Source organism: Crocuta crocuta, unplaced genomic scaffold (assembly GCF_008692635.1).
Source record: "Crocuta crocuta isolate KB4526 unplaced genomic scaffold, BGI_CrCroc_1.0 scaffold87, whole genome shotgun sequence".
In the NCBI taxonomy this organism is placed as follows: Eukaryota; Metazoa; Chordata; class Mammalia; order Carnivora; family Hyaenidae; genus Crocuta; species Crocuta crocuta.
In genome coordinates this window covers 3537488-3552651 of record NW_027532166.1, presented here as the reverse complement: position 1 = coordinate 3552651, position 15164 = coordinate 3537488, and the positions used below count along the sequence as shown (strand labels likewise).

The following is a 15164-nucleotide window of genomic DNA, read 5'->3' as shown; positions in this document are numbered from 1 at the left end:
AATGCAATTCTTACTCATCGTAGAAAACAAAACCATAGAGAAGTGTATAGAGAATAAAGTAAAATCACATGTAATCTCACTACTCAGAACTGAGCCAGGTGGCCTGATTGGAATCCCATTGCCTAATAACTGATTAGCCTAATAACTTCAGGGAAGCTGCCTCATTTCCTCATCTGTAAACCAGAAGTAAGGAGAAGTATTTAAAGAGTGCTATATTTCCTTCCAGTCTCTCCCCCCCACTCCACCCCCCCCCATGCAAAACTGGCCTCATAGTTATCCTATTTATTTTCTTACCCTCAACATAGTATGCTGGACAAAGTGCTTTTTTCATGTAATGCAAGATGTCCAGTCTTTTAGAAAGCAAGTATTGTTGGTCAGAGTCTGACTTTGTCAGATCACTTAAAATTAGATATTTAATTCCTCATGAATGCTTTATTCTGTAGAGTCTATTCAGGCCTCCCGGTGGTTTATGATGCTGCTGCTGCTCTATTTTGCTAAATGAATGTGGCAGTTCACAGGGGGATTGTGGAAGATAGTGTGAAGCTAGTGAGGGGGAAATTATAAATGTCGAGTCCAAGAGAATGTTTAGTTGGCCCCTGAAGGTCTAGGGACAGAGTCTTTGCTCCCGGCTTATCAGTGAATTGTGTCTGAACACTTCTCCACAGGTAATTTTAATGTTTGGTGGGTGGATGGTAGTCTGTGAAGTCTGACAACTTAAATCCAGACAGTGGCTCTGAAGCCTATTACCTGTGTTCTCTTAAGCCACTATGGGTCCAGATTACTGAAAGTCTGTAAGCTTCAGGTACCCCTTTGATAACTTAGGAATAACATCACCCTGCTAATGGAGTTGTTCTGCAGTTAGTTTTCAGTAAAAGACCTTCACATGCTGCGCACAATAGGTACACAGTAGATGGCGATGACTGGGATAATAGCAAGGACAATGATGTTGTTGAGTAGGGGTTAAAAAAGAAGTTTGATACTGATACTTGATTGGTTTTTATATTTGGAAATGCTTAACGTCTCCAAGCTTGAATAAATGAAGATGGTAACTCTTACTTTGATACTTGATGGGTTTTATACTTGGAAATGTTTACTCTCTCAAAGCTTGAATAAATGAAGATGGTAGCTCTCTGGGTAGGTATTAAGATTAAAGGGGAACCGCTTGAGAAAGTGCTTGGCACAAGGCAAGCCCTCTATACATGTTCGCTCTTACCCTCATTATTTGGAAGAAAAGACACTAATAGTTGCAGTGAAAATATTTAATAAATTCCTTACTCTTCTTATGGGATTAGAGGAAAATTGTTCATGTCATAATTAAGAGGATTTATGGAAGACACTAGTACAAAAAAAAGCAAAGGTTTGAAAATTTCTCTTGTTGGTAGCTCTTTTGAGATTCTTTTCTAGTATGAGAAAAGAAAATTGGGTCCCTCTTGCTTTTTATTCTGTGGGGCCCTCTCACCCACTTTTCAGACACAAAATACCCTCCCTTGCCTCCTGCCTTGTGCTGATAATGCCAAAGAATTTGCTGCTGAAGTTATTTACAGGCTCTGGGTTTGCACCAAAAATCTCAACAGATCCTTGGTGGGGCTGAGGATGAGTGGAAGTCCTTGTCATGGCTCTCTTTGACTCATTCTGTCTGCAATATAATAATTACCACCATGGGACACTGTGCCTTGTAGACAAAGCAACCCTCAGGCTTTTTGTGTGCTCTCTTCATCAGCAAGTCACAAGTGGAATGCCATAATGTGTCCATTGTATACATTTTTGAATAAGTAAGTATAACAAAGACAACATGCTTGGTCCATTTAATGTCAGCTCTTAACTATGAAAACATAGCATGTTTCTTATGTGAAATGGAGCAAGAGAAGCCTGACCAGTTTGGTTCCTGGAAGGCCATCCAAAGTGCACGTGGTGGGAATCAAACTGATGGCTTCTAGGGCTCAGCTCCCTAAAGCCTGAATTTTCTGGTTACAGTTTGATCAGGCAACATGTTGAGCATCATAAGGAATTTAAGTGTGTATCACCTAGTATTCTTTTATTACAAATAAAAGAAGGCTCAGCTCAAGCAAGCTTAAACAATAAAGTGAAAAGTTGAGATGCAGGCTTCAGGTAAGGCTTACTCTAGTTTTCCAAAGGTTAGTCACCACGACTTGGGTTTTCTCTTTACATTTCCCAGCAGACACTTCAATCCATGGGCAAAGAAAAGCTGCCAGTAGCTCCTTTGGGAATTGGGAGTCGAGAGAAGATACTGGTTTCAGTCTGATTGGAGTAACTTAGGTCCAATGCCCATCTCTGAACCAGTCACTTTCTTTAGGGGAAGGGGTTGTACCAATCATTTTGGGCTCAGGTAACATGCCTGGGCAGGGCCAGCTCTTCACAAGCACCTGGGTTGCCTGAAGGAAGGGTGGAGTTCTGCACAGAGCAGGATATTGATATCAAAAGAAGGGAGATTAGATATCAAAGAAAACTGCTTTAGAGCACTTCAGCAGGGCCCTCTTTTCTGAAATCAACCAGAAGCAAGGAGGCTTGGATCTTGCAGAGTCCTTAGAATAAACCACTCTGGGCTGCTTAAACCTCATACTATATTCTGTACAACTCATTTGCCAGGGAGCTGGTGCTACTTTGGATTATATTTTTATCTTTGACTATTTTTCCATCATTATTCAGTGAGCTTTCGTGCACAGGTACACAGCTTTTGTACACGGCTTCCGATGCACAGGAAGCAAGGTCTGTGTCTTGTCCTTGGAAGTCTAAGAGGAGACAAAATCACCTGAATTAAAAAATAAGATAGCTCCCTGTCTGGTTATCTAGAGGGACAAAGGAAGGGGATGAGAGAGGGAAGGAGCTAGAGAGAGGGGGAGGAAAGAAGAAAGGGAGAAAAGACACTAGTTGGCCTACTCATGGTATTGTAGTATTGAGGAAATCCATGTCTACCGCCACCAACCCTAGAATAAGTTATGTCAAGGGGCCTGTGGGGGACCTAAGTGCACAATCAACCCCTAAAATTTGAAGTGTCTGCCTTTCTGATTTTTGATTTGAGCTCATATTGGAAAAAAAGTTTTTTCTTTGTTCATGGCTTCTTAATGTTTGTGTCCTGTGCCTCCTATCTGACACCCACACAGGCCTCTTGAACCTCGTTTTTAGCTGCTCTTGAGGTTAACATCCATGTATTGCCCTGGGTTACCAAAAGAGAACTTTCTACAAGTTCCATACCTTACAGTTTTCAGACCATTCTAAATGTATCCTAGAGCAAAGTGTCTATCCTTCCATCCCTTTTCGTTTGGTGGCACCAGGGGGTTAAAATGGCTCCGGTCATCTCATTCCACATGCGTATGGAAGCGTATGTGTCTTACAAAGATGCTGCGGGTATCTACAGTATGCCGTAGGAGCATGGAGGCCGTGCTTCCCTAAGAGATGAAGTTCTTTATGGAGGAGGCAACATTCAGTAAGCCTTTTTGAACTGAAATGGGGTTCTCCAAGGGTGGGGAAGAGGTGGCTAACACTCAGAGCTTTGCTGGTTTCTGAGCCAGCAGCATCACACTACCAGGGAGCAGGTGAGAAAAGCAGAATCATTGACCCCGCCCTAGAGCCACTGAATAGAATCTGCATTTCAACAAGATCCTCAGGTGATTTGTAAGTACATTAGGCTTAAGGAGCACTCCTTTTGATCAGTAAGTAGGGTCTTAGCCTTCCGCAGCACCCTGGAATCGCTTAAGTAGCTTTAAAAAAGACACATGCCTTGGCCCTACATCCATGTTTCTAATATAATATGTTTTAGGTGTGGCCCAGGCATCAGCTGACCAAAACAAGAAGTTCCCTGAGTGATTGTAATCAGCTCCCTCTGGGTCTCAGCACTGTGGGAGAAGAAGCAGGAAGCAGTCAAGGGCCCAGGGGAGGGAGCATCCCTGGAAGTCGGGAAAGAAGGTTGACTTAGGGATATCAGGCTGGAGGGAGAGCCAGCCTGGGTCACACAGGGTCTGGTTTGCTTCCCTCGTGTGCAGACCATGTGTAAGATGCCACAGGAGCCCTGGAAGGTTAGTATGAAGAGGGGGGTGGTGTGGTCAGCCTTGCATTTGGGAAGCACTGTCACCTTAAGAAATGGGCTGATAGCAGGGAAGCCAGGTGGGAGGTGTGTTAAAAATAAAGCAGTTTGGGAGGGCCAGCTACAGAATTTGCAGGGCCCAGTAGAAAATGAAAATGTGGGCTGCTTCTTCAAAACAGGGAAAAAGTGTCATGAAAGGTACCTAAAAGGTAAGACATTTTCCTTCTTCCTGTGGTCTCTCTTGACCTGCCAGGATACTGTTTATGTGCTGTTTAATCTTGTGCTCCCTCAGACCCTCATAGGCACCCCTAGTTCCTGCCCCCGTTACTCTGGGGTGTGCAGCCCAGTGTCTGCTGGGTTCTCCCTGCCACTAATCACTGGACTGAGGTGCCGTGTCCTATTTGGCGAAGTAAAGAATGTAAATGTAAAGATAAAATTAAAAATTTCAGGGTAGTACTGCGGAGTAGTAAACCCTAAGTGACTAGCCCTTCTGAGTGTAGGCCCCCTTGTGACTACATGTGCTCCCCCGGGAGGCCGCCCTGAGGGCAGCAGACAGGAGGGTGGGCTCCAGATGGTCAAATGAGCCCATGGTGATGTTCAAAGAGGAACACGCTGAAAATTACGTCCAGATCTCTGGCTTGAGTGACTCGATAGATGGTGGTACTGTTAAAAGATTCAGGGGGAAAGGGGTAAGAATTACTGGAATTGGGAGCAGAGACAACTTTTCGGTACCTGTGAATCCTCCCTTTGTTCAAACATTTAATCGGCTTTCTTCTGTCTGGTTTAATTGCGTAGGCTGGCACTGTCAGGACAAGAATGAATAATGGAGGGACAGTGAGCCTCTATGAGGCCTTCTTCCAACTCTAATTAGACAGCTCCGGGCAGTTTGTCCTGAGTCTAATGCTAAATTTGGTTTGTAATCAAGTGTCTATTTCTGTTCTCTTAAAGATTGTTTTCAGGGATAAGATTTTTGTTCAGTGCCTTTTACGCACCTACGGAACACATCCCACAGCACTGGCTCTTTTCCAATTCCATGCAGGGTGTCTCCCATGAATAGATTTATAGGAGGATGTGAACAGGATGTAAAATGGGGGTTTCCTTGTAGCCCCAGGTTGAGGTGAGGACAAAGTGACACTAGGCACCACAGGTTCTAAGGAGAACAGCCCTCGAGCTGGCACTAGAGTTGGAAATCCCCACCTCCAAGCCTATTTGAGGACAGACAACTGGCCCGCCTTGGGTCCGCCATGTGAGCACTGATCAGGGGCCTGTTAAGAGATCCGGGTTCATGGAAAGAAGTGCTCCAGGGAGCACTGTTTCCTGCTGGGAGTCAGATAGGCAGTGGGTGAATGCTCCAAGAGACTCTTCTATATTTGGGGGGTACCTGAAGAAGGGCAAGTCTAGCACTGGTCAAATGTCTGCTGGGCAACAGATGTACTAATACATCCTTGTGTCTGTCTGAACAGGGAAAGACCTGGCGGGAAAGGGTGAGGGTTGGCGAAGGGGCAGCACTGAAGTGGCCTATATCTGGGCCAGGAAAGACCTGTGTTTCCCAAGGGTCAGGTGGGCAATGTGTAAAGTATGTCATCTTGCTTAAACCTGACAAGATGGCTGCCTTTCAGGTAAAGTCCTTAAAAAGGCAAGAAGTTTGGCAGTAACTGCTCATGGTAGGAGCTGCATGAGTGGCCCCGTTGGGGCATGTTGAGGGGCTTTTGGTCCTCTGAAGAATCCATCGTAACCTCACAAGAGAGCCAACTTTGGATGCTGGGCTGCCCAGCAGGCACCAGAGGCCAGGCTATATTGTAAGAAAACAAGCATGGTGAGACCATTGCCCTGTAGCCTTGGTAAATAGAAGATGCTGCCTCTTTACTCCTCCGTCTTCCCACCCCAACTGTTCAAGAGGCTAGAACCTGAAGCTTGAAGGAAGAACAGTGTAGAGCTTAGAACTATGAATGAAATTAGAACAGTTAACTAGACTGGCCTTGTTGTACTAACCTAAAATTGTCAGAGTGTTATGGAATCTGTACAAGATATCATTCAGAGATGAGAAAGCAGGAATTCAACATAGCAGAAAGGAGGAAAGGAATTATTTCACGTTTCCCTGCAGTCCTGACGCTTTTGGGGGTGAGCAGGTGAGGCACCGCTATTCATTCTTTTACATGCTTTGGGCTGGGCGTGAGCAGGTGCTGGTGCTTTACAGCCCCTCCCCAACGCTATTCATTAGCAGGGCTGTGGAGTTCTACTGGAACAATCCTTGATATTTAATTTCTGGTTTGAACTTAAATAGGCACCAAATGTTTGCTTTCCACAAGTTATGGGCCTGGGTCGGTGTAGGGCATTTGGGGGTACGTTGGAGGAGGACAGGCATTTTCCTACCCCTAACAAGAGTAAGATCCTGATGGAGAGATGCAGTTATATATCCAGGCCACCTGGAGGAGAGTCCTGTGAGTGAGAACCCCTGTGACTTACTCATTGTCTTTTATTTCCTGTCAGGATAAAAATCTGGGAATTTTATCAATGGTGAAAACCTGTAAAGTGTGAAAGACTTCAAAATGCTTTTTTAAAGAGTTTATCCTGGGGGCGCCTGGGCGGTTCAGTCGGTTAAGTGACCAACTTTGGCTCAGGTCATGATCTCGCAGTTTGTGGATTGGAGCCCCACATCAGGTTCTGTGCTGACAGCTCAGAGCCTGGAGCCTGCTTCAGTATCTGTGTCTCCCTCTCTCTCTGTCCCGCCACTGCTCATACTCTGTCTCTCATTTTCTTTCTCCCACTCAAAAATAAATATAAAAAAAAGGTTTAAAAAATAGCCTTTCCTGCCCCAATTATTTGTCAGGCCAGAGTTTTGTACCCAATTAATAAAAGACAAGCTGACCAAGTTCTCTAAATGTGCCTTGTGGGCCCTCCGGGTATCCTCCCCGAGTCCACCCCATTATGCGTGTTTGTCCAGGGAGTGCGGTAGGGAAGCGGCAAGGTCACTTTCCTCACGTGGTCAGCAGAGCCCCCTTGGATAGCGTGCAGCTAATAGTCTCTCTTGTCAGAGGGGAAGCTGTCTTGAAATCACATCATTTTTCCCTGCTAGTCTTCTCAGTATAAAGCCAATGGAAAAGGGAGGACTGCGTTATTTCAGTTCCGGCAATGGACACATCAGATTGCCTCCCTCTTCCCTCCTCTTTCCCTGGAGGACCTAATTTATTTCACGCATTTTGACCTATCCCTGCTTAGAAACCGCTGCTGTGAGTCTCCGTTGAGGCATTTCCCTGCTGCCTTTTTTGGCCCCCAGGCAAACCCACCAGGCCACAGTTCCCCGGCAGAATGATGTCAGTCTGGCTGCTGGGCCCAGCTGGATGGAGGTGTGTTTTATGAAGTTCAACCCTGCACCCTGGGCCATAAATACACGTTGTGCACATAAATGTACAGCTAACATTGCCCAGACCCCTCCGAAGCACCATGTTAATAAGCAGACAGTAAGTCTTTAAAATATGGAAAAGCAGTTAATCTTTCCGCTGGCAAATCCTTTGTAAGGAGTTCCCCACGCTTCAGGATAGCTGCATACAGGGCTTTTCATTATCTAGCATTTGTGGGGGGAAGAGAAGTTTGCTGTGGGGCTTCATAGAGAACACTTGGGGAGCCTTCTACTAAGAGGGGAAATGGGCTAAAAACAGTAACTTGCCTTGTCATTAAGCAAGTTACTGGGTCACTCTGGGTCTGGCCTCAAGGAGCTGGAGCACTAAGAGTTCTTATACAAGACGAGAGGTGTGCTGCCTCCTGTGGCCCACGATGGGCCCGGGTCCTCAAGGCTTGCAGTCAGCCCCTGCTGCTCCAGGAAGTTTTCCAGCCTCTTGTTCCCTCATCTCCAAAATGGACACGAGCAGGTCTCATTCACATAGCTTCAGTAAGAGTTTGGTTACCCTCTCTGAGTCCCATTCTTGTCTTTTATAGAGTGAGACTATCAATACTCTGCCCTTAGCACAGTGGCCCATTTTATAAATGTTTGAAGACTACAGGAATACTGTCTCCTTCTAAAAAACTTTAACATTAGAGATTAAGTTAATTTGTTTGACAATTACCCCTTGCCCTCCTCTTCTTCTCTTGACACCTCCCTTGCTCTCCATCCCACTGATGACATGGTAGGAGGACCAGAGTTGAGGGTAAAGATGGAGGCTCTCCAGACAGAAGGTGACTTGGGCCAGTACATGCTCGCTTCTTTGGAGAGAGAGCAGGTTTGTAGCCTGCCTCAAATCTGCTGAGCCGCCATGACTTTACCTGTGTGTCTCAGGCAGAGAATGGGAATTGCCAGTGGGTTAATTTAAGGATGATATAAATGAGCGCCATCAATTCTGGAGATGACATAGTTTGTGTCTTATAAATATTTCATTTGGTACTTTGACTTCTTCATATCGCTAGGAAGACACTTCATATGCACTGTCCTTTTTGTGTTCATCTCACATGTGGTCTACTTGTGTAGTCCATTTTCTTATGTGTGTGTGTGACTAACAGGAATTAGGAGTTACTTACTGATTTGCTACCCCTAACACATCGGCTACATCTTTTCCACTCCGCTTATTTTCTTTTTCTCTATAGCAGGATTAAATACTCTTAAATGAATATTTATAAATATTCTTAAATATTCATACTTTATTATAGTTTTGCAACATTGTTTTCCCACTTAACTGTGTTTGGGGTATTCTTTCACAGTGGTAAACAGTCTCCTTTACCCTTTCATACGGTGCCAAGTAGACCATAGAAAGGACACACTATTGCTTACTTAATCTCTCCTCTGTTGATGGACTTTGAGGTGGGTTTCATTGTTACCCATTGTTACTCAATGAACAATGTTACCAAGAACATCTTTACCTATGACTTCCTGGTTCTGGAATAAGAGTGTCTCTTACTGAGAAGTAAAACTACTGAAAAAATGGAATCTACTTGATGTCCACTCAAATAATAACAAATTGTTATCCTCATGGCTGTAAAAGTTCACTTTTCTACCAGCAGTATAGAGTGATGTTCACTTCTTCAGATTCCATCATGACAGTACCGTAGATGAAATTTTTGCCAATCCACTAGTGAAAAGTTCATGTCATTACTTTAGTCTCATTGTAACTTCTATGCTATCTAATTTTGAGTGAGATTGAACCCCGTTTTATATATCAGCTGTCCAACTATGTTTCCTTTTCTATAAATCCTCTCATGGGCTTCGATACTGGTTAGGGCATTCACCTTGGCTTTGTTTCCCTTTTTCTAAAACTCAGGTTTATATGATTGTCAGACTGTTCCTAATATTTACTTTTCTGAATGAGTCTTAGGATTGTTATCTCAAATTCCATCAACAGTCCCAATAGGGATTCCTTTGAATTCCTTTGCTTGAATTAAAAGGTCCATTGAAAGAGAAATGACATGTTTCATATATATGTGTTCCTTTCCACAACCATTGTATTTCCTTCCACTTCTTAGTTTGTCTTTTTTCAAATGTTTATTTATATTTTTGAGAGAGTGAGTGAGTAGGGGAGGGGCAGAGAGAAGAAGAGAAAGAATCCCAAGCAGGCTCCGTGCTGTCAACACGAAGCCCAACATGGGGCTCGATCTCACAAAGTGTGAGATGACCTGAGCCAAAATCAAGAGTCAGATGCTTAGCGGACTGAGCCACCTAGGTGCCCCTTTGTAATTGTCTTCTTATGTTCAATAAAGTTTAGTCATTTTCTTTATAAAGAAGTCTTTTGCTACATTTATTCTTAGGCATTTTATAGTCATTATTGATAGACTCAATGGTTCTTTATTTCATAAATATTTTCTTTCATTGCTTATTGCCTGTGTCAGGGATAGGCTGTGGTTTTATATGCTAATTATGTAACTGGTCAGCTTGCTGAGTTCTTATTCTACTAGTTGGTCAGTGGGTTCACACGGCTTGGCTGTGAACACACTGATATCTGTTCTTTGGGTGATTTGGTCATATGCACTTGTGGGTAGATTCTCAATGAACGTTTCAGGTTTTTTTCATGGCATTTGGACTGCTTGTGTTTTTACAGCTTAGCCAAATGTTGATCATTTATACTTTATCCCCAAAGGTGTGTTTGCTCTAAGTTTTCAAATTGTTTACAATGGTATACATAATAGTCACTTAAAATATTTAAATGCCTCTGGATCTTTTGGGTTTTAATGTGACTCTGTGACTTCTTTTGTGCCAAAGGCTGATTTATGTCAGTGTTCTTCTAAACCAGAATTTGGGTCTTTCAGTTATCTTCACAGTTTTATTTGCATTTATTCTTCTGCTTTTATCTTCACAAATTCCTTTTGTCCCTGAGTCAACAAATCTTTGCTGAGAATCTGCTCAATCTCAGGCATAGCGCTGGGTACTGGGGGAAACCGATAGCAGGGGTGTCGGGTGGGGGGCAGACAGATGCAGTCTCCCTACCAAGGAAACCGCAGTTGGTGGCGAGGGGCAGACAGGAAGCGAGGAAGGAGGAAGCAGAGGCACTGGAGACAGAGAAGAAAAGTGGTGAGGTCATGGGTCCTTCACAAGACACATTCAGTAGAGTGGTAAGGACTACAGAAGAATGGCAGTGAATGGAGGAGTGCAGGGGAGTGGCCAGATTCTGGAGAATTCTTTTCAGGACTGTACTATAAAGGAGAAATAGGGCACTGGTGAGGTCAAGGGAGAGTTTTGTTTTTCCTGAGGTGGGAGATGTGACAGCATGTTTGTGAACCGAAGGGAATGGCAGATGGTCAAGGGTAACTCTGCAATGTTGACCTTTCTTCCCTTCCATCAGCCCCATCCTTGGAGAAGCCCGAGAGCTGGCTTAAGAGAGAGGCATCAGTATTCAACCCAGGTACCAGAGGGAAGACCCAGTGTAGGGCACAGGTGCAGGATTGTATTTGTATTTTTTCCAGCTTCTCCATCCAAAAGCTTAGTTCATCCAAAAGCTGGTCGACTTTACCCCACCCCCAACCCGATAAACCTATCTAAGCTCATACTGCACAGAGTTGAGTCCGGGCTGTTCTTAAATTCTCAAGGATTAATAGGCTGTGTTTTTTTTTATTTTATTTTTAATTTCCACTGTTTGTATATATTTTGCTATTTCTGATTGTATCCTTACGCTAAGAGAAGAACATGAGGGCGCCTGGGTGGTTCAGTCGGTTAAGCATCCGACTTTAGATCAGGTCATGATCTCATGGTTTGTGAGTTCAAGCCCCACAGCGGGCTGTGTGCTGACAGCTCAGAGCTTGGAGCCTGCTTTGGATTCTGTGTTTCTCTCTCTCTCTGTCCCTCCCCCGCTCATGCTCTGTCTCCCTCTCTCTCTCTCAAAAATAAGTAAACATGAGGAAAAAAATTTAAAAAGAGAGAGAAGAACATGTAATTGATGCTTTCAGCTCTTTGGAATATGTTCTAGTTCCCTGTGTTTGAAACTAACTTATATTCTCTGTTGCCTAGAGCTGAAGAGTCTACACTCCATTTTTTAATAGATAATATATTCATCAATGACTTGTGGACTTTGTATGAATTTGTACACTCTGATCATAAACGTTTACATCCTAGCTTGTTCTACTGCTATACTGTTTTTCAGTATGAACTATTTATTACATCTTAAAGATTTTTCCTTCTGAATATTTGTAGAAGAATCTTACTAAACCCGTCCCTTTCTTTTGTCGTTAGTATGTTTCTGATGTATCCTCACATCCTCCCATGTCATTCTGCTTCAGGAGTGTCTGTTGCAAACTGCATAATGCTGGTGTTCTGGTAAATCCAGTTTAAGAGTCTTTGCCATTTTTAAAGTTAATATTTTTGAGTCTTTGACTTGTAATAAGTGAATCTAACCAACAGACATTTATTGTGATTGGAAATAATCTTATAGACAGGCAGTGGTGTGTGTGTGTGTGTGTGTGGGTGTGTGGGTGTGTGGGTGTGTCTATGCACGTGTGTGTTACTTACCATGCTGTTTTGGATTATCAGATTTTCATTCTTCAGTTTCTTTTCAGTAATTATCCCTAAATCTTAAAACACAATTTTCTATCTATATCTGAAGTTAGAATCTATTTTCCTCTGGACTGTGACATACCTTTTATTTTCCTTTTTTCCACTCCCTCAAAACTTTAAATATGTTACTCTGTTTTCTTCATCTGAAGTCCCCCATTGAGAAGTTGGTGTTATTCTCATTCTTTAAGTAATTTCTTTCCAGAGAAGCTTTTAAGATTGGTCTGTATCCTTCATGATCTGAAGTTTCACTCATGCTTGAATGGGTCCTTTTAATAAAAGAAAAGTCAAATTTTTCTTCAATTGGGAAATACTCTCTCCCTTTGGACCTTTTCTTAAAATCTATTTTTCCTTTATTTGCCATCTGGTAGATTCATTTGGTTTACTAGTCTAGTCAATCATTTGTTCTTTAAAGAGTTGTAGGATCTTGGTTTTGCATTTGTCATTGAGACTCTATTAGCTTGCCCCCAACATGGAAATCTTTGGTTTTCTGATGAGCACCTTCTGAGGTAGGTTATTTTTATTCTGATAGGCATAATCCATTACAAAGAGGCCACCTGCTAGAGCACAGTCATTGCAGAGGTGAGAAGGTAGTACTGCTAAAAGGGGAAGGTAAAGCCAACAATTTTTAAATCTTAGACAGCAAAGTTGAATTTTTTTCTCAAGCCAGATAGAGTTGTGGAGAGGGTGGGAGAGCAGAGAGTTCATGTTCCAGAGTATGGAGAGGGGTGTAGGCATTCAGGAAGCATCTTTGAGGAAAGGCATGACTTGTTCCCTGTTATGGATAAAGAAAAACAATGACCATAATTGTAGGATATTAGATGAACAGACAAAAGCATTTGTAGACAAGAAACCGGTTGTGTTATAATCTCCAAGGCATTCTTGGATAACTCAACATATGAGGTGGTAATGGGTGAAATAAAAAGGTGGTCGTCCTTCTCCCCATTATAGTTTCCCACAAAACAGAAGGATTCTTCTTCATTGCATGATTTTAGTAAACTGTGGTGAGAATAGAACAAATTTGTTGAGAGAAAGATGAATGGAGGTAAAAACTTAGTGAGAAATTGACCATTTTGTTATGTTACAGTCTATTTCATCTGACTGAACTGAATTTAGTGAAATGTCATGAAAAAATATATGACAGTTCTAGGCTTATGGCTAAATATTGAGCTACTCTGTTTGCTCTGGAAGAATATGGCATTTTGTTTGCTGATTTGTTCCTCCAAAAAGCCAATAGCATTTCTTGCTCTGGGAGTGATTTTTATGGTGACGTTACTTTGTCATTTCACAGTGTTTGGTGATGAGAGAGGAGGTGTCATGAGGCTTACTTCCATTGGTTTAGCTTTACTGATGGACCCAATGTCAAAGCTGCTCCACAGCCTGAGCACTGGCACACATGGCCCCAGAACTGTGGAACTCCCCAGCGACCAGCATCCATCTCCTGCCAATATCGTACCTCTGTTACGGGCAGACATTGTGCAAAGCAGCACAGGAAGGGTCTAGGAAATTCACTTCATCATTTTGGGAACATCAAATGCAAACTGGGAGAAGGAAGCAAGGCTTGGAAAAGCCCAAGCCCATAGGCCTTGGAAATTGAGATGATTTAGCCAACTCTGACTCTCCCATTGTGTACATATAACGTTCCAGTCTGCCCAAGGTGAGTTTTACGACTTCTGTGTCACCATACCCATAGGTTGTTTTCTTACACCTCCTGCACTGTTGTCTTCTTCATGAAGCGTGATATTTAACCATGAAGAACCTTGTGGAAGGAGGCAACTTTAGTAGTAAGGTGGTCTCTGAAAACTGTTTTCTAAAAAATTATAGTAGTTAACTCCCCAGGGGAGTTTTCCTCAGGATTCTTAACTTGATGGACGGTAAATGACCACTCACTGTCTGTGCTTCATGTTTCAACAGGTCCTTTGTCATCCAGCAAATCCCAAGCAGCAATCTGTTCATGGTGGTGGTGGACAGCAGCTGCCTGTGTGAGTCCGTGACCCCCATCACCATGGCTCCCATTGAAATCAGGTATATCCTTTTGTGTGTAGGTCCAGACCCTGCTGCTGAATCCAGGGAGGGGGATCAACAGGAAGGAGACCTGAGGGAGAAATATTAGGGAGAAATGACAGCCATTCCATTACTGGAGAGAGAGAAGTCATTAAGAAAGTGCAGTGCCAAGGTTTGACCTTCAAAATGCAGAGTAAGGGAAAGTGATGACATCTTAGCAATATGCCTTAACTACGGTCAACATAATGAATCCCTTAAGTGTGAACGTTTAAAGGCCCAGAAGATCAGAAGGCGTCCCGAGTCTTGTCATGGCTTCCATCCTGAGGTAAGTCTGAGAGCCCTTCCTGCTCTTTTTCTGCCAGAATCACCACAAGAATCTTGTGTCAAAGAACTGTAGCTAAGAAATTTACCTGTGAAGAAACAATCCTTTCAGGCAACTCAAAGGAAGGCTAGTGGTACTCTACTTTCAGCCCCTCAATGCCTTCTTATTTAGTCTGTGCTTGATGGTCTTATTATATCTTATTATATCTCAATATATATTTCTTATATATATTTCAAAGCCTCTTACTGTCTTCCCTATTACAAACGTGCTGTAGTTCTCTTTCTTCATGCTATTACATGCAATGCGGCTCTGACCATCTTGGTTTACTTATTTCAAATTGTAGTTCAGAGTATTTCCCTCTGCTTACTTTTAGACAGCCTTATATTGACAAGAAACTCACGTAAAGCATAAGTGGCAATACTGATACCAGATTGAGAGTCACAGTTCCTGTGGGGAGATGATACACACCGCACAGAGGCACAACTACAAAGGCCTTCCATCAGCACTGAAGTGATGATCACAAAAAAATTAAACTTAGCATCGAGAAAGGTTAACCTAAAACAGGAATATCCCCCCGCCCCACCAAAGCCCTGAAATGCCGTAGGCAAAAAACCTTTTTAGTCTAGCAAAAATAATAGAAATTTAAAAATTAATTCCACCCCACTTTGAAAAATGGAAAACTAACCTAGACGAGTTATTATTATAGGGAGACTGGGAAGATTTCTATTTTTTAAAATGCCACCAAAGCCAACAGACTGTCTTTAAGTTCCGCCTTTAAATAGCAAATAATTTTCATCTTTCTTAAATTCTCCAAGTCCTAGAAAAAGATG

General features: G+C 42.8%; 1 protein-coding gene across 2 annotated transcripts in view; it reads left to right on the top strand.

Moving 5' to 3' along the window:
• CACNA2D3 (calcium voltage-gated channel auxiliary subunit alpha2delta 3) overlaps nt 1–15164 on the top strand; it is a 771963-nt gene that overhangs the window by 654061 nt on the left and 102738 nt on the right. For both annotated transcript variants that reach the window (XM_077776662.1, XM_077776663.1), the window contains exons 34-35: nt 13923–14038; nt 14258–14337. In XM_077776662.1, the coding sequence (XP_077632788.1) occupies nt 13923–14038; nt 14258–14337 (196 nt within the window). The remainder of the gene's footprint in view (nt 1–13922; nt 14039–14257; nt 14338–15164) is intronic.